The following is a 17621-nucleotide window of genomic DNA, read 5'->3' on the forward strand; positions in this document are numbered from 1 at the left end:
TAATTTCTGTTAAATCTTCTTATTCATCATTGCTGAAAGGCAAGACCAAATTGAGAGAGGTCTACAATATCCAAGGGCTCTATATTCTCCCGTTTCTGTTACTGCCTCAGGAGTTTGGAACCAGAATGCCGAATTGGAGGACCAACATTTATCAAAAACACTCTTCATCAAATCTATTCCTTCTTCTCGTCTGCCAAGCAAGATTGTTAAAGCAGCTACGACATACGATGTTCCTGTCCACATCTCTCTAGACTGCAAGCTTGTCTTATCAACCTCTTGTGTTGGTCTCATACCATTAACACATCCTCCAAGTTTTGTAATCTGTTGATATTTTACAAAGTTATTCTCCAGTATTTTGTTAAGTGATTTGGAAACCCTTTCCATGTTGAATGGAATCAAGTAGTGTGAATCCTCACATCTTCCACTATTTTTCACATAATTTCCAATAAGCAATAACATGAATGTGCCGTGTAAATGGTCTGACATGATAGAGTCATGTTGTGGCTCAGTACTTGCATCATAGTGATAGTATTGATTAGTTTCATCCCATAATTTACTCTCGAATGTTTTCAGGCCACTTTCTATCAATGGTTCTACCTTTTGTCTGGTATTTTCATCGTCCAGTTCTTTGGCCATTTCTAAAATAGCTTTCAAAGATGCAATCCATAACATCCCAGAGTATGCAGAAACACCTGTTACTTTCCAGGCGTCGTATGTCGTATCTGGGAATGATTCATTTTCAATCAATCCATCACCATCCTTATCGAAATTGGTCAAGCTGTAGTTGAGAGCAAGAATTATAGAGGGGAATGCTTCTTCCAGAAATTCTCTATTCTTTGTAATCATAAAATCTCTGAAAATAGTTAAAATAAATTGACTATTAAGATCTTTCCATTTGTTGACATCTTGGAAGTTATAGGCATTAACTAGTTTCCATGGTCTTTCGTATGGAGTACCGACATCATGTGGAACACTTCCCTTGACCTTTCTCCTATTTTTCATGTTTGATAGATAAAAGGTAACCTCTTGATTGTTTTCCTCTCTGACAGCTCTAATGATATCTCGTTGAATAGAAAGCTGTATTTCTGGCCAATTCATAATCATGGCATGAGAGGCATAGAAATGTACATCATATGTGTTACACATTAAATATTCATGTCCTTCCAAATAGAAAAAGTAGTCCTTTGAGTCTTGACTATTACCATTTTCATCCAGTTCTCCACCATTGGTCCATAAGGTTCCTCCATCAACAATATAGTATAACTCATTGAATAGAGCCGCAACAGCTGTTGGATGGTCCTTCCCGACTTGGTCAATTACACCTTGGTGCCATTGTGAGATTTCATCTTTCCATTGTTTAGATGAATCCAAACTTCTCTTGCACATTTCAAAGCATGCAGTATCCTTGTGTTGTGTGATGGAAGAAATGGCATCAGTACAGAACTGGGTATAATGTCTAAGATATCTGAATTCCATTGTTGGACCAAACCTAACAAATGGCGCATTCCAATTCAAATTGAAACAAACTTGTTTGGAACTATTCGAAGGAATTTGTACTTTGCTACAAATTGCGTGACAAGACAAATGTTTTGATTGGCTCTTAGTCCAATCGTGCCTTTTAGCAAAATTTTCACAAAACTCTGTTGAAAATTCTCCATTATTGTTAAATTCTTGCCACAAATCATGTAAATGGGATTCATTCGTTCCATTAAATTCATCCAAAAATGTTATTGATCCCAAAGATGTGTTGGCTCCAATACAAAACTGTATTGTATCCTTATGTGAAAACGAATCTGTTACTGTAGTTTCTATTGTCAAACACTTTACCGAGTCAGTTTCGTTTCTAGCTATTATTGATTGTTCATTCTTTTTTCTAAACTTTTCTTCACTTTGAATTGTAAATAATAATGAAACATTTGCTTCCTCGTCTGTGTTATTGATAATAGTCCATTCAAAATTACATGTTGGAAAACTTGATTCTTGATAATTGTGAGCCCACACAGGTGAATATCTTTCGCATATTACTGTGAATTTTTCATCGCTTGTCTGATAGACAGTCCACGACTTTGGAAATAGAGAATACACCTGTTGTGAAAATTGCATCTTGTTTTTTCTTCTTCTTTCATCATTAATAAACATCCAATTATGTTTCAACTTTTTAATTAAATCCTTATCCATAGTTCCATCTTTAAATTCACATATTGGATTCAACACAAACGACTCAATCTCACCATTTCTTTCCACTCTCAAACTGAACTGATTGACTGGCAAGACTGTATCCGAATAAATTCCACCTGTCTGATTAAAAATCAAATGGCTCCTCGTAAACCATCCATTCATTCCCAAAGTAAACATTCCTGCTCCAATTCCACCAATTGGTGGTCCCTTTCTTCTTGGATCAACAACTGCTCTTCTCATAATAAAATCAAACGGTGTTTCCCTCTTCTTAATAAGCTTCTCTGGAACATAGGACATGGTCAGGAATCTCAAAGCACCCGGAAGGAAGTGAAACATTTCTCCAATTGAATAGGTTTGTGCTCGGAGAGGAATTGTTGTTTTCTGCAGGGACGGAAATAAATGTTGTGATTTATCCATAATTTCCAAATGCCAACAATAGGACTGCATCGGAAGAATGATGCTAGATAGAGTTTCGGATTGGTCGGATGCTGCTGAAGATATTAAATTATTTCCTGTTATTTGTATTGTTGCTTGATTTTCATCTTGTTCTTCTTCCTCGTCAATAAAAACGAGTTGATCCTGTTGTTGATTCTGTGATAGAGAAGATTCAGTGTCAAACTCCTCACTCCTTGGTTGTGCAAGCATTTTTTTTTGTAATGCTTTTTGTCTGTTTTTGTAAGATTCGCACAATTAAAGATTTTCGCTGGTGATGAGCACTTTATTGGACACAAAGCTTAGAGGATATAAAAGTTAAAATATATAAATGATAATCCTAAGTCATTTAAAATGGACCATTGTAAAGACAAGAAACATTAAAACAATTGCTTTCACTGTACCTCTTTATTAAGGAAAATTAAGTAACCTTAAATGTAGCCCGTCTAGCTCAGTCGGTAGAGCGCAAGGCTCTTAACCTTGTGGTCGTGGGTTCGACCCCCACGGTGGGCGTTTCCTTTTAGTTAAGGTTAATAGTAGATCTATTAGCAGGTTGGTCAAGTTTTTCATTTCTTCTATTCTAAACATCAGGCCTAATTTTTTCAAGATGTTATTATATAAACAGACAATCCTATTATCACCTTCCAAGTTTTGATTCAATCTAAGTGGTTGTTCATTACCGCCACATTATTATGATTGATGATTCGTGGTTTATTTTGAATAATTGTTCTTTAATTTCAAAACAATGGTTTAATGTGATCAAGGATCGTTCAAAACTTGTTATTCAATTTAAAAAAAATTAACAGAAAAAAGAGTTGAATTATTAATGAAAAGTCAATTCGTGCATAGTATTGTAAATGTTAAGTTTTCTTTTGGGTTGCTTAACTCTTCAGATAAACTTAAATTCATAAGTGAAATGAAACAATTAACATCACTTGATATTTCTGACAATGAAATTGGTGTAGAAGGAGCCAAACTCATAAGTGGAATGAAATCATTAATATCACTTAGTATTGGTGATAATCAAATTGGTGTAGAAGGATCCAAATACATAAGTGAAATGAAACAATTAACATCACTTAATATATATTACAATGAAATTGGTGTGGAAGGAGCCAAACTCATAAGTGAAATGAAACATTAAGAAATGTTGTTGTAATATCATCTGTCATTTAACACCAAGAAAAACAGCCATTACTGCATCGAAACCAAATGAAGTTTTACGATTTTGATTCCATTTACTTGGGAATTCAAAGGCTTTCCTCAGAATAAAGCAAGATAATTTGGACACGTTTTTTTCAGATTGAACACGTTTTCAGAATTTAGTCGTTTATTCTCAAACAAACTGAATGTAGGACTAAATTAGATCAAAAAAATGGCTAAACTGATAAAAGTGTTGCTACTCTCTCTTTCTATGATATTATTATTCGGATATATTGAAAGCTTTACAATAAAGAAATATCAACTAGCAGAAGCGCTTCATTTGGCCATTAAGGAAGGACAATTGAAAGAAATTGATAGATTACTCAAACAAGGAGCCGATCCATATTATAGAATTCAATATTTGGTATGTTGATATGTGAATATCATCATAGATTTCTTACTGTTTTATTAGATTTCAAGTTGGGATGCGTTTGAAATTGCCATGTTTTATCAGTCGATAGACTTTTTCAAACTATATACTGCTCACAGAGAACAACTTGTTACACGATCGTTATCTGAACAGAAAACTTATTATTTGTATCAGTTTGTTGTCTTTGTGGGAATTCTTGGCTTGAGTTGTTGTGGATTGATTTTATGGAAGAAAACTCTGACGGAAAATGAAGAAGGAGAATACATTCTGAATAAAACATTGGTGGAATTGGAATCGAGCAAAAAGAGATTGAAAGATTTGGAGCTCCAAATTGCTGTGTTAAGAGAAAATATTGGAAATGTTTCTGATACAGAAGAGACGGAAATTAAATTGACAGCAGTAGAAGAGTTGCAAGCCAAATTAGAAGATGAAACAGAGCAAAAGAGATGTATCATTTGTTTAGAGAATATGAAGAATGCTGCATTTAGTTGTGGACATGTTTTCTGTTCAGATTGTTGTGAGGAAATTCTTTCAGTTTCTTCAAAATGTCCTGTTTGTAAAAAAGAAGATCCAACAATTCTCAATCTCTATGGATTATAATTTGGTTCTGTGCCTCAATATTTTTCCAAACTGGGCGAAATGCGAATTCACTGTTTTCAAATTGTAACCAAGATGAAAACCTTCATGTACCTCTTGTGGATTCCTTATTAAAAATGTCCAAAACATTAATATTGTTTATGTTGATGATGTTGCTTCACTGTTGCTTCATGTGAAGAAAGAGCAGCCAGATCTCCATTCTGCCATTAATAATGATTGAAACAAGATCAATCAATTAATTAAAAGAGGATTGAACAAAACTTGAGAGCAAAAAAACAAGAAAAGAAAGAAACTGAGTGAGTTGGGAGAGCAGAAGGAAATTGAATCCTCTAAAATGCCAATGAAACCTGAGCTAGAAAATGTAACCCATACGCTGTTAGATCTGAAGGAGAAATTAGAAGAAGAATCCAATATATTCTTGTATTATTTACAGTGACATTTCAAATCATTTGAAAAAGAATATTCCACATGAGATACAATATGATTACACTCTCTTTGACATTGACTCTGATTTGAATTCACTCTCATTCCATTATGAGTATCAGAGCGATTATTACATTTACAATACTTTGTATTAGAGCATGTTAATGATCTCTCTCCCAAAACTACAAGATAAGGTACAAGTTGCCCACCAATATCCTTTCCACATTGTTCATCACACTCATGTTCACTCATCTTCCTGATAGACTTTTCCAAAAACTTGCAATTATCCTCCATTGACCTAATATCCAATTTTAGCTTGATAAAATCATTACCAAAAGCAATATTCTTTGAACAGACACATCCACTTTGGCATCCATGTTGATTCCTCTCAATTTCCACAATAAATTTGTTATGACAAATCTCATGACAAGGATAAATTGGTTGATTCTCTGGTGTCATTTCATTCTTTCCACAATAGCATTCACACTTTCCAACCGAATCAATTGAATCTTGCATCCTTCTACCACCATAGAGACATTCTTTCGAACAATCATTATCAATTTGCTTCATCTCTTCCGATTCGAAAATTAAATTTCTGCTGTGATGCTGATCCTGTTGTTGTTGTATCTCTATAATTTCATTCAAACTCTTTGGTTCATGTGTTGTACGTGAGGCTTGTTCCTGATCAGGTGAAACAGCTTGAGGACACAATGGACATACACATTCCTTACCAATAACCATCGGTTTGCCACATTGACAATGAGAGAAGAGATGAGAACAGTCAATAAATAGGCCTTCTTCTTCTTCCTCACTACAATATGTTGCTGAAACCAACATCATGATCATGATTACCAGCAAACATCCCAATAATGATAATAATCGGAGATTCCTTCTTGTTGATATTTGCATTTTTATCTGTGATGACATTTGTCAAACATTGCTGATTGTTTGGAATTACTGTATGTGATGGTTAAATCATTGTGTTTGATGATGGTAATGTGTAATGTGTGGATGCCTCTTGTTGGTACTATGTTTTCCTTTGCATTCAATAATATTTGTGCGTATCTTGTGTGAATCGTAGTTGGAAGTGACGAGATTCATATTGCCATTGAAGAGGTGGTGAGGTTGTTTGTTACCTCTATCAATTTGAACGCACTTGTGATGGTTTTTGGTTGGTTGTTGATCATCGATATTAGACAATAGGCTCTATTATGTGTTCTCTCTTAATGGATTGGCCATGGCTCTAGTTTACAAAAATTCAATGTGGCTCGAAAAAACCGTTGCTCGTTAAAAAATTTTAAAAGTTAAAGTTTTGGAGCGTAACGGTTTGCTTTAAACTTTTTCAAAAACGTTACGAGTTGGTATTCAAAAAGTAAAAAAGACACCGTCCTACTACTCACCAACCACTCCAAAATGTCTGCCGATTTGAAGAAGCCTTGCTCATCATACATTCTCTACTGTAATGGTATGTAATAAGAGTGAATATATAACATTTAAGGTTTTCTTACTCTCTGTAAAAATAATATCATGACCTTCTTCAACTTTCCATTGATGATGAATTTTAATAATAATAATAATAATACTAATTGATGATCAACAATAATTACAGACAATAGAACTGCCGTAAAGACTCGTCTCGGTGATGATGTCTCCCAAAAGGAAGTCCAAAAGGAATTAGCCAAGATGTGGAAGGAAGTCTCTGACGAAACCAAGGAAAAGTACAAGAAGATCTACCAACAAAACAAGGCTGAATATGATAAGAAGATTGAAGCTATCAAGGCCGCTGAAAGTGATGACTCTGATGATACCAACAAGAGACAACTCAGAAAGAGAAAGGCTAAGAAGGAAGAATCCTCTGATGATGAATCAAGCAAGAAGAAGAAGAAATCTACTGAAAAGAAGGAAACTGCTCCAAGAAAGCCAAACGGTTATCAAGTCTACATGAAGGAAAACAAGGAAAAGCTCAAGACTGATACTTTGACTGGTAAGAAACTCACAGAAAAGGTTCAAAAGATGTGGAAGGAATTAGATGATGATGAAAAGAAGAAGTGGACTGAAAAGGCTAAGAATGCCAAGCCAGCTTCTGAAGATTCTGACGAGTAAATTTACCACAGACAACACTCTCACAATTCTCCCATCACACAACAAATCTAAAACTTCACCAACAACCAACACACCAAATTGTTAATAACTTGTGTACAGTACACTTCTAGGCCCCATCACTACAATTGATGATCACCTCTAGTTTCCAAACAAATAAAACAAAAAACAATTATTTAAATATTAATTTAATTATCATTCTCTTGTTGATTCTAAATTCCATGAGTTACTAATGAAGAACAAGTAACACTTTGAATATCAGAAGTAGTACTTATTTCATCCTAGCTAGTCAAATATTGAATATTCATTATATTCTAATGAAGAATTTGGCAAGTTGTTTTCAATTGCAAAGGAAGATGTTGCACCATGCAATATTTGGTGTTTTTCATCAACAATTTTAGGTCATGGTTTCAATTTGGAACTACCAAGCCGGTCAATGTCAGATGTCCTGAACAAAAAAAAACATCATCTCTGTAATTTCCTTCAGTCATCATCACCCTCCTTCAGTGGTCAATCATCACATTATTCTGCAGTCACTCCTATTGATACAACAATATTCAATATTAAAAAAACATCTCCACAGCATCCTCGTTTGTCATTTCCTCAAACTAAACCAAACTATTCAATACAACTCCCAACACTTTGTCAATAAGAATAAAAATTTCTAGAATTTGGAAATGGGTAACCAAGCAACTTCTGCCACTACAGGTTTCGACTTATCAACCTCAAACAGACGTTCAAGGAACTTTTCTGCAGAACAAAATTTGAAAAATGTACAAAATGAACAAATTCAATCAACTCTCATTAATTGTTTTGCATTAGGTGATGATATGATTTATTACTTGTGGAAGTTTTATGATTTGGATCATAATAATGAATTGGATTTGACAGAAATGAGAACTTTTCTAACAGAATTGATTCATACACTTCATGATGTTTGTCTGAGGAGTGAGCTACTTGCATACGAAACTGGTAAAAAGAGAGACTTGAGTCAATCAGGACAGTCCACTCAGGCAACAACAACTACATCGACAGCAGCTAGTACTGGAGGAGCTACTTCAACTTCAACAACAAATAGTTCAACAATAACCAACGAAACAGATTCGAAACAGCTCGATAAGAAGAAATCTTCTCGTTTTGCAATTTTTAAAAAGAAGAATAGAATGTCAACAGATTTCAACGAAAAGAAAGCATCAACACCTCTCTGGAGAAGATCTAGAAATCTCTCCGATGAAGATAGTATGAAACGAAGATCAGTAGCTGTCATTCCAGGTGCTGGGATAGGCAACCATCACAACTTTGAACAAATGATTACTGGAAATACAGAACAAGACGATATTAAAAGGAGGTGGAAAGCAATTAGAGAACATATGGAAGGTAATATTGGTGATATTATTAAGAAGGTTGATAAGGATCAAAATGGAACTATCAACTATCAGGAATTTCTTGAATTTATGAAAACATATGATATCAAGGATATGCTCAATAATATTGAACCATCAATGGTTTCTCCAAATTTACTCGATGGAAAACTAATGGGACTATTCAGTGAAGGACTCGCTGATGATAATGTTTCGGATGTTTCCTCTCCTAGATCCATAACTACGGAAAATCCAACTTCTCCTCAAACGAAGGAAGGAAGAAGAAAATCAGCAATTTTCCAAGTACTTTCTCATACTCCGAGCGAATCATCTCTTCCATCTCTTGACTTACCTTCCAATAAGAAACCATTGAATAAGGGTGATTTATTGAATACTGTAATTTTTTCTAATGGACAGGAGACTCTGGATTTCCTAGCTCAATACAAGGAATCTATTGATAGAGTGGAATTGAATGCAGCATTGAGAAGAGCAATTGTAGATAATAACCCATCTAAAACTAGGGCAATTCTCAAATATGGAGCTGCCGTTTGTCAATCATTCAAGGATGAAAATCAAGAAGAAAATTCAGAAGGATTTGATATGCTTACCACTTCACTCTTGAAAGCACTTGCATCATATTCACCATGTATGGACGGAGGAGAAATTGAAAAGTTACAATTAATTATTCGATTACTAGTTTCTAAAGGATGGTTTGGAAATCATAATACAGATGAAAATTCAAGTCAATTCAAACAATTGTCCCCTGACATTATCTATGAATCTATGGTTTCGCATAATGATTCAATGTCCATGTATGAAGACGAGTTAAGGGATGCTCTGGGCGAGACTAAATCTTTTGAAGAGATTGAATCAGAATATTCTAGTCAACTCGAGGACTAACAATGTACAAAAATTAACAAATATTTCAAACAAACTTTATTTCATTATTAAAAATCTTTCATTACAAAATTCAATTTTACTAGTATTGTCAAATTCGATATTTAAGAGCACGAATTTCTTGTTAGATTGATATTTCATATTTTAATACAACTGATGGCTACGGCCATATCACGATGAATGCACCTCATCCCGTCCGATTTGAGAAGTTAAGCATCGTCGAGCCACATCAGTACTGAGGTTGGAGACAACTTGGGAACCTGTGGTGCTGTAGTCTTTTTATCTGTTAGAGCATGATTCTTCTGGAATATGAAGAACAATATTAAAACATTGACTTGATATTTATCCTTATTATCTCTTCCTTTGTGAAAAATCATTTCTTGACTTACTGTCTAAAGATTTTGTTAATCGTAAACTATTTCAATGTTTGAAGACTCAAATTCGAAATTTTATCGTTTATTGATCAACCACAAGTTTCTCTTTCTAAATAGATTAAAATAAAAGGTGATAAATAGATGGTCAGGTAGCAAGCGTTTCTAAATAATAATTACTGAACCAACAATCAATAGATTAGTTGCCTTCACTGTTCATACAGTCAAAGACTGTAGCGGGACTGTCGCTATATTCCTGGCAGGCTTCCCGTCCAAAATTAATAATTGAAATGGTAATGTGACAATAACAACCACCAAGATAACACACTTTCTGGTTAATCATGGATTGTCTGTTTATGCTTATTTCTTAAAATAAGTGAAACAAGTAAATATATCAATAATATGAACATTTATCTTTCCATTAACCTTTTCTTCCACTTGTATTGTAGTTTTCCAGAAACCATGACATAAATTTTTCAACACCAATCATTTTTCCATCCATGTTGATCGATTAAAATCCATCTAATCAATCTATTTTTTGATCAATCTATCAAACAATCGATCATGATTCATTAACAATTTCAATCAGCTAATTATCAAAAGATTGTTGTTTGATTTCTTGTGATGTTTCAAAATAAAGCACTTCAAAACACAAAAAGTTGTTTTTCCAAATTGCTTAAAGTCATGTGCCAAGCCAATCCTCCGATGTGGCATTTGAAAATAAATATGAATTTCTTATAATCCTTTCAGAGCTCAATGACTGAAAGTTGCCTCAACACTTTTCCAAGAATATGCCAAGTGCTCACTCTTGATTTTTGAAATTTGGGATATGGATATTGAAATATTACATAAATGTTTGAGTAAATATTGAACTCCCCAAAGTCAGAGTGTTGGTTCTTGATTAAATAATTGCTTACACAAGTTTGGACGTTGTTGCTCCTGAACATGTGGTTTTGTTCAAAGAACACCTTATCAAGTTTGCTTTCATTCTCGCCCTTTATCATTAATTAAGGCACTCAATAATTCAAATCTTTTTTCAAGTGTTGTATTTTATCATGTCAAGTACTTGGGAAACTCGTTTGATGTAGTGGAAGATCCACTAGTAATTCAGTAAGTAACAAATCTATCTAATTTGTAACCCAGCATTTCTGAAAATGTCGAATTCATTGTAAAGAAATTAAACCACATTCAAACTTAATGAATTGTTCCTGATGTCATCCAGCTTGATATGGAATTAAGTAATACCAATAAGGTGATTTTCAAGGCACTCTATACTGACATCCAACCAAGGGTTGGTTCAAAATGAAAAAGGAGCAATTTGGAGAAGATTTTTCGAACCTTTGTGAAACAATTCAAATAAGGGAGAAGGAAATCTGTGTCTCTAAAAAAATAATTGAAAAAACCAAAAAAAAGGCAAGAAGAAAATCAAACCTGAACTGGAAGAACAAAAGAAATCATCAAAATCAAAGTCTCAAGCTCAGTTCAATGAGGATTTTGAGATATAATGAAGAACATTGATAGATCGATCGATTGATCGATCAATTAATTGATAAAATTCTATGTTTCATCCATTCAATCGATCATTTTCCATCTCGATCAATCATCGATCGGTAAAAAAATTCCATCGAACAATTTATGTCATGGTTTCTCGAAAACTACAATATCTCTTTTTCATAGTTCTTCCACAAAAGTTCTGAAGGTCTGAATTAGTAGGAACCTATTTTACAGTTAATGAAGGAACCTGTAAAGTTGTTATTTCAACTTAGTTTCTTCAACAAGGTCTTCTGCTGTTATTACAAGAAAGGATTGTTAGTTAAGTAAAAAGGGGGAGAAACACAGAAGCTAAACAAAAAAGAGATGAACAGTTCCTGTTGTATTCACATAATGCAGTGATGGATCATTGTTAACATGATTAATTAACTCCGCTCTTTGTACTAATTCAATTCTAACATGCCTTATTTCATAATCAAGTCAATGACCTCTTTCAACAATTACAATACAGTGAAAAGGTTGTGAATGGCAATATATGAAAAATGAGATTGGCAGACCATTTTTAACAGATCATATTTCAAAAAGGAAATACTGTAATAGATTGGAAAGGTCAACTCGAAACATGTCAGTGAGAAACATTGTAAAGTATACTATTCATCCATTAGTTTAATAAGCTAATTACCCGAACGTTTTCCAACAGACCAAAGGTGCTGCACTTGCAAACTAAAGCAATATTCAAAAACCTCATGTTGCAACCTTTCTTCTAAACACTCAAAAAAATGAAATCAGCAACCGGCATTCTTTGCTTCATCTGCTTATTAACACTGCTCATTCTCAAAGCAGACTACACTCTCCAACAATTCACATGTTTCGGCTTGGACCCAACTGACCTTAGCGTCTGTGGAGGAAACGGTTTTTGCACAGCTCAAGACACATGTGATTGTCAAGATCTTTCATATGGTGGCTATATTCACTCTAACATCAATGGTACTCTCAATAGATTAGTCAAAATTGCAAATGCTCCAAGAAATGAACATCTCGTCCTCCAATTAGACGCCAATCTCATCTTGTTTAGTGATACAGCAGGTTTACCTGATTGGGCATCCGGTACCTATTCTCCATTGAATTCAGATCGTTACATGAGGATTGATAATAGCACTGGTGCTTTCACACTTCACAAACTTGATGGAACTGTCTATGCTACAGTCTCTTCTGGATGTAATGGTGGAATTGGTCCATTCAGATTGGTTGTGAGATCAGATAGAAATTTGGCAATATACGATTCTATTGGAAAGATCTGCTGGATTATTGACAAGTATCCACACATTGGTTCAGTCATGTATCATGGAGCCAAATGTGATGTTCCAATTTGCTTTGATAAGAATGCAACTGAGGTATGCTCTGGAAGAGGTTATTGTAATGTTCCACATAATTGTACTTGTATGGAAGGTGCCTTTGGTTATGATTGTAGAAATTTCACATGCTTTGGACTTGCTATCAATGATACCTCTGTTTGTTCTGGACATGGTCAATGCAATAATTTGAATAATTGCACATGTAATGATGGTTATTTTGGATCAAAGTGTCAAGAATTCAACTGTAATGGAATTCATTATAAGGAATCAAGTGTTTGCAGTGGTAAAGGAGTTTGTTCTAGTCCTAATGTTTGTAATTGCACACAAGGTTATAGTGGAGCATATTGTCAAGAATATTATTGTGATGGAACTCTTTACAATGACCAAAATGTTTGTTCTGGACATGGCAAATGTAATGCTCCAGATAGTTGCTCATGTTCTGCTGGTTATTCTGGTGCCACATGTCTAGATTATACATGTTATGGAATTCATTATGCAGATCAAACAGTTTGTTCAGGAAGAGGTAAATGTATTGGTCCAGATGGTTGCACCTGTCCAACTGATTTCTCTGGAACATCATGTCAAGATTATTACTGTAATGGAATTCATTACAAGGAATCAAATGTTTGTAATGGACGAGGTGTCTGCTCAGCACCAACTATTTGCAATTGCACACAAGGATACACTGGTACATATTGTCAAGATTTCAACTGTAATGGAACTTATTACAGTGATGCAAAGGTTTGCTCTGGAAATGGTAAATGTAATGCTCCAGACAGTTGCTCATGTTCTGCTGGTTTCTCTGGAGCTACATGTCAAGATTTCTATTGTAATGGAATTCTTTCCAATGATGAAAAAGTTTGTTCAGGAAATGGAAAATGTGCATCTCCAAATAATTGTGTTTGCTCTCCTCAATTTAGAGGTGTCAGTTGTGAAACTAAAGTACCTTCTACTGTTGCTTCCTTGAGTGGAAATGTTATTGGAAAGGTCAATAGCTCAATTTCCATTAAGAAGGTTAGCACTCTTCAAATGATATTCATCTTGGCATGTGTAATGATTTGTGCCATCTTGTTTTAACAAATTGAAAACCCTTTTCACATTCAATATAAATTCAATTTTTTGTAAAATCAATAAATTGCAAGTTTAATTGAAAAAAGAATTTCTAATTTCCTCACTGTATGATACTAAATCTTATTAAAAACTAGTCTTTTGTTGCTTGTATTTCAAACCTTCAGTTCCATCCAATAAAACATAAACTCCATCATCTGTCAAATTAAATGTAAAAACTTTTTCAAATCCAACTTCAGGTAAAACTAATTTCAATTCAATTTTATGAGCACGAGCAATGGAAGGGAGAGGAAGATCCAAAACAAGTTCCTTATCAACTTCTCCTGTGGAATCTTCAAAAACAAGCTCAAATTCACTTGAGGTTGAGTTGAGTGATTTGATGAAAATTTTCTAATAATTAGGATTTAAATTATTTGATGAATTTTGATGTGATTACATACTGCTGGATCTTCTTCACTGGCTGGGAGTTCCTTGACAAAGAGGTGGAGTTGTGTGGACATTTTTTTTTGTTTATTAATAAAAGATAATTAAGACAGTTGAAGGAATCTTTTTATGGATTGACATGTGTTAAAATTGGATGATCAATAAATATTTTAAATGTTTTGTAATGTTGGGCGCTCTGGTTATGTCATCTACAGTTGCTTTACAATGAGGGTTTCATTACCATAGTACCTATCTGAAACTCCAATTCTAGTATGAATAATCAACAAGATTAAAGTACACTATATTATTCAACAAGATTAGTGCACACTATTATTGGTATTTTACAATTTTATTTACATGATATTCGATTCGTTTACATTCGTTTATAATAAATCTATTCTCTCTTAACCCAATAGGTATGAGAAATTGGAGCAAAATCAACCTGAGTCACAATATCCTTATTTTCACCAGGTCTAGCACAATACTTTGATTCAAAAGCAAGAGTTTCAGGTGTGGCACGAGCTTCAACAAATGATTTACCTTGTTCAGCTTCTTGCCATTTCAAGTTGGCAACTGAACCAGCAGAGAGGATGGCCATTGCTGATAACCAAACGTATGGCTTGTAGAAGAAGTATTGGAAACCAATTTTATGATAGGTCATTTTGGATTTTAATGATCAATTCGAAAGAGATCGAGATAATGTCGTTTTTTTTTAGAGTGGTGAAATAATGGAAAGTTGGCGAAACCAAAGAATTTAAAGTGATGGTTGGCAGGGAAACCGAAGCAAATTGAAGGAGAAAATATTTCCAAACGTCGACATATTTTAAAAACTACATGTAAGGAAGTCAGTTACAACAAATTGACATTTTCGACGTTGTAATGTCATTTTTCCAAATTAGCACCTGTCAGCGAAATGTCATACAAAAACTGTAGATAACATTAATGTATGTGTTATTTTCAATTCTACAATCAATTGAAGATTTCATCCCTTGATCAAAAAAACAACTCAATTTCATTTTCAACAATCTCTATTGAGGATTTCAATATCCTAATGAAATATATTCTTCGATCTTTCCTCTTCTTCTTGAAAGATTGCATGAATAGTTCAATTATTTACCATAGTTGACTTTACAATTCATGAACAGAAATATTACTCCACTCAAAAAAATGAATCAAGATCAAAATGTACTGCTATATGATAATTTTCCCTTCCACCGAAAAATATTAAACACCACCATCACAACATGCCATTCTCGGATCATGATTAACAATTCACTTTATATGTTCCAACTCATTAAAGGTGAAAATATGATCAAGGTTTCTAGGGTGTCTTTTCTGGGTGAGGGTTTGGAGTATAGAATTTACGAATATCAGAATGTGAGAATATACAATGAGGATGATGCTGATGAAAATTCACTTGTAGTTTTAACATTTATTGAAATTGGAGAATTGAATGGTTATTTCTACATGTTTTCCGAATCTGAAGGAAGTGGCAGGAATTTAGAACAGGTTCATAGGTTGAAAATTATTGAAGAGAATAATGCTTCTTCGATTCAAGTTGAGAGAATTTATAAGAGTTTTGAAACTTCGTATGTGAGAATTCTGAGTCCATTATTAGCAGATAGAGAGAGGAATTGTTTTTACTGGTTTGGTGGATATAGGATTAGAAAATCAACCAGTTTGAAGGATTGTATCAAGTTTAATGTGGAAACGTGTGAATTTGAATTTTTGACAAATTTTCAAATGGGATTTGTTTTACATTCTCAATCTTCATTGTTTTGGAAGAATAGATATGTCATTGTATTTGGAGGTTGGATCACTTCTTGTTTTACAACAGCCAATATTTATGCATTTGATGTTGAGAATAGAAATTGGTATTCAATTTATTGTATTGATGACACAGATGAGGAGGTAATACCAAAAATTTTGCCTAGATATAATTCTGGAATGGTATTGGTTTCTAATAGGTGGGCCAGTAAATTTAATGCAACTATTCCATCAAATGATGATATGGATACATTATTCATTTATGGAGGACATATTGATTATATGGATATAACACGAGATACACATGAGGTATTGTTATTTCACTTGGACGAGTCGCTATTCCAACTTGGAGAAGTGATTACAGAAACTCATATACCATTTAGTTTGACCAATTATTGTAAAGATTATTGGGAAAAGAAATTGAGCGAAACTGAATTTAATTTATTTAAGGATAATTTCAAGATTCTTCCTACCACTAATGTAAGCACCATTTATAACTTTAAATGTCATACTGGGAAGGAGAGATTGTACATTCTCAATGGATACGACAAAACTAGTATATCAAAATTAGATTTGTGTGATATGAGATCTTTGTTTAATTCGAATTTATTGAAATTTTCACATTATTGGGATGTTCAATTTTCATTTTTATAATATTCTGGTATTTATTTCAATGAAATTACTAAATAAATTGGAATCTTAATTTAAATTCCACAAATTCCAATTCAACTTTAGAATGGATTTCAAAAGCATCAAATTCATAATTGAAATTGTAAAAAAAATGAAAACAAATCAAAAGAAGAATTTATCATCAAAGAGTAATAATAATAATAATTCAAGGAATCCTTCATCGTCAACATCAGAAACCAGTAGTAGTGATAATTTTATAGTTACTAAACAATCATCACTTTGTATATTAATTCCGAATAATCATGATGATGATAATTATGATGAAAGTAGTTCCGGATCAAACTCTTCACTTTTTGATCATGTACAACATATTAGACAGGAGAATGATAAGAGTTTCAACCGATGGGCTCCACATTTGAATTTAATGTATCCGTTTGTACATAAGAAGAGTTTTTTCAAGGCCAAACAATTAATTGAGCAAGTTATTATTGAGAAGGAACAAGTGAAGAGTTTTGAGATTGATTTTCCACCTCATCATGTCTATTGCAGACAATTTTCAAAGTTTGTGTTGGCAAGTCCAACAGATGAAAAGCAACTGGAAATATTGCAGAAAATTTATGCCATGCTGAAGGAGATTTTCCCACAATGTGCTGCAACTGGTGCTTTGGAGGAAGGTGAAGGAAAGAATGGGAATGTGGAAGAAAAGTTTCATCCCCATTTAACACTTGGTCAATTATCAAATTCAAATTTAGCAAACGTGAAAAAAACAAGGAATAATAATTCAACCACTAATGAATTTGAGAAGATTAAGAATGAATGGCAGGGAGGAAAGTTTAAAGTATGTGAATTGGTTTTCATGTGGAGAGAATCTCTTGAGGAACCATTTCATGTCACTGAAAGAATACCTTTAACCATTTAAGCTATTGAAATTTGTGTTAACAATTATTCTAATATG

The 17621-nt window shown here is 33.6% G+C and overlaps 9 protein-coding genes and 1 non-coding gene across 10 annotated transcripts; 7 read left to right on the forward strand and 3 right to left on the reverse strand.

Annotated features, from left to right (window-relative positions):
- Positions 1-9: 9 nt before the first annotated feature.
- On the reverse strand, positions 10-2823 carry NAEGRDRAFT_66851 (uncharacterized protein; the record flags this gene model as incomplete). Its single annotated transcript, XM_002677937.1, has 1 exon — positions 10-2823. The coding sequence occupies one exon, from the start codon at positions 2821-2823 to the stop codon at positions 10-12; it is 2814 nt and encodes a 937-aa protein (XP_002677983.1).
- Positions 2824-3050: 227 nt separating this feature from the next.
- Positions 3051-3123, forward strand: NAEGRDRAFT_t277. The gene has a single exon. It is a non-coding gene; the product is annotated as a tRNA-Lys (tRNA).
- Positions 3124-3985: 862 nt separating this feature from the next.
- On the forward strand, positions 3986-4783 carry NAEGRDRAFT_66852 (uncharacterized protein; the record flags this gene model as incomplete). The annotated part of the gene is made up of 2 exons (XM_002677843.1): positions 3986-4177; positions 4226-4783. 2 exons carry the CDS (start codon positions 3986-3988, stop codon positions 4781-4783), a joined length of 750 nt encoding a protein of 249 aa, XP_002677889.1.
- Positions 4784-5203: 420 nt separating this feature from the next.
- Positions 5204-5944, reverse strand: NAEGRDRAFT_66853 (uncharacterized protein; the record flags this gene model as incomplete). The annotated part of the gene is made up of 1 exon (XM_002677938.1): positions 5204-5944. One exon carries the CDS (start codon positions 5942-5944, stop codon positions 5204-5206), a length of 741 nt encoding a protein of 246 aa, XP_002677984.1.
- A 672-nt stretch (positions 5945-6616) lies between these two features.
- NAEGRDRAFT_79501 (HMG box domain-containing protein) lies at positions 6617-7455 on the forward strand (the record flags this gene model as incomplete). Its single annotated transcript, XM_002677844.1, has 2 exons — positions 6617-6668; positions 6813-7455. The coding sequence occupies 2 exons, from the start codon at positions 6617-6619 to the stop codon at positions 7304-7306; spliced, it is 546 nt and encodes a 181-aa protein (XP_002677890.1). The 3' UTR covers positions 7307-7455.
- A 415-nt stretch (positions 7456-7870) lies between these two features.
- Positions 7871-9633, forward strand: NAEGRDRAFT_79502 (EF-hand domain-containing protein). The gene has a single exon (XM_002677845.1). The coding sequence runs from the start codon at positions 7981-7983 to the stop codon at positions 9562-9564; it is 1584 nt and encodes a 527-aa protein (XP_002677891.1). The 5' UTR covers positions 7871-7980; the 3' UTR covers positions 9565-9633.
- A 2569-nt stretch (positions 9634-12202) lies between these two features.
- On the forward strand, positions 12203-13855 carry NAEGRDRAFT_48621 (uncharacterized protein; the record flags this gene model as incomplete). Its single annotated transcript, XM_002677846.1, has 1 exon — positions 12203-13855. The coding sequence occupies one exon, from the start codon at positions 12203-12205 to the stop codon at positions 13853-13855; it is 1653 nt and encodes a 550-aa protein (XP_002677892.1).
- A 49-nt stretch (positions 13856-13904) lies between these two features.
- On the reverse strand, positions 13905-14346 carry NAEGRDRAFT_79503 (uncharacterized protein; the record flags this gene model as incomplete). Its single annotated transcript, XM_002677939.1, has 2 exons — positions 13905-14236; positions 14287-14346. The coding sequence occupies 2 exons, from the start codon at positions 14344-14346 to the stop codon at positions 13973-13975; spliced, it is 324 nt and encodes a 107-aa protein (XP_002677985.1). The 3' UTR covers positions 13905-13972.
- A 1231-nt stretch (positions 14347-15577) lies between these two features.
- Positions 15578-16690, forward strand: NAEGRDRAFT_66858 (uncharacterized protein; the record flags this gene model as incomplete). Its single annotated transcript, XM_002677847.1, has 1 exon — positions 15578-16690. One exon carries the CDS (start codon positions 15578-15580, stop codon positions 16688-16690), a length of 1113 nt encoding a protein of 370 aa, XP_002677893.1.
- A 127-nt stretch (positions 16691-16817) lies between these two features.
- NAEGRDRAFT_66859 (uncharacterized protein) lies at positions 16818-17585 on the forward strand (the record flags this gene model as incomplete). The annotated part of the gene is made up of 1 exon (XM_002677848.1): positions 16818-17585. The coding sequence occupies one exon, from the start codon at positions 16818-16820 to the stop codon at positions 17583-17585; it is 768 nt and encodes a 255-aa protein (XP_002677894.1).
- Between the last annotated feature and the right edge of the window lie 36 nt (positions 17586-17621).

The sequence above is a fragment of the Naegleria gruberi genome, assembly GCF_000004985.1.
Source record: "Naegleria gruberi genomic scaffold NAEGRscaffold_20, whole genome shotgun sequence".
In the NCBI taxonomy this organism is placed as follows: domain Eukaryota; phylum Heterolobosea; class Eutetramitea; order Acrasida; family Naegleriidae; genus Naegleria; species Naegleria gruberi.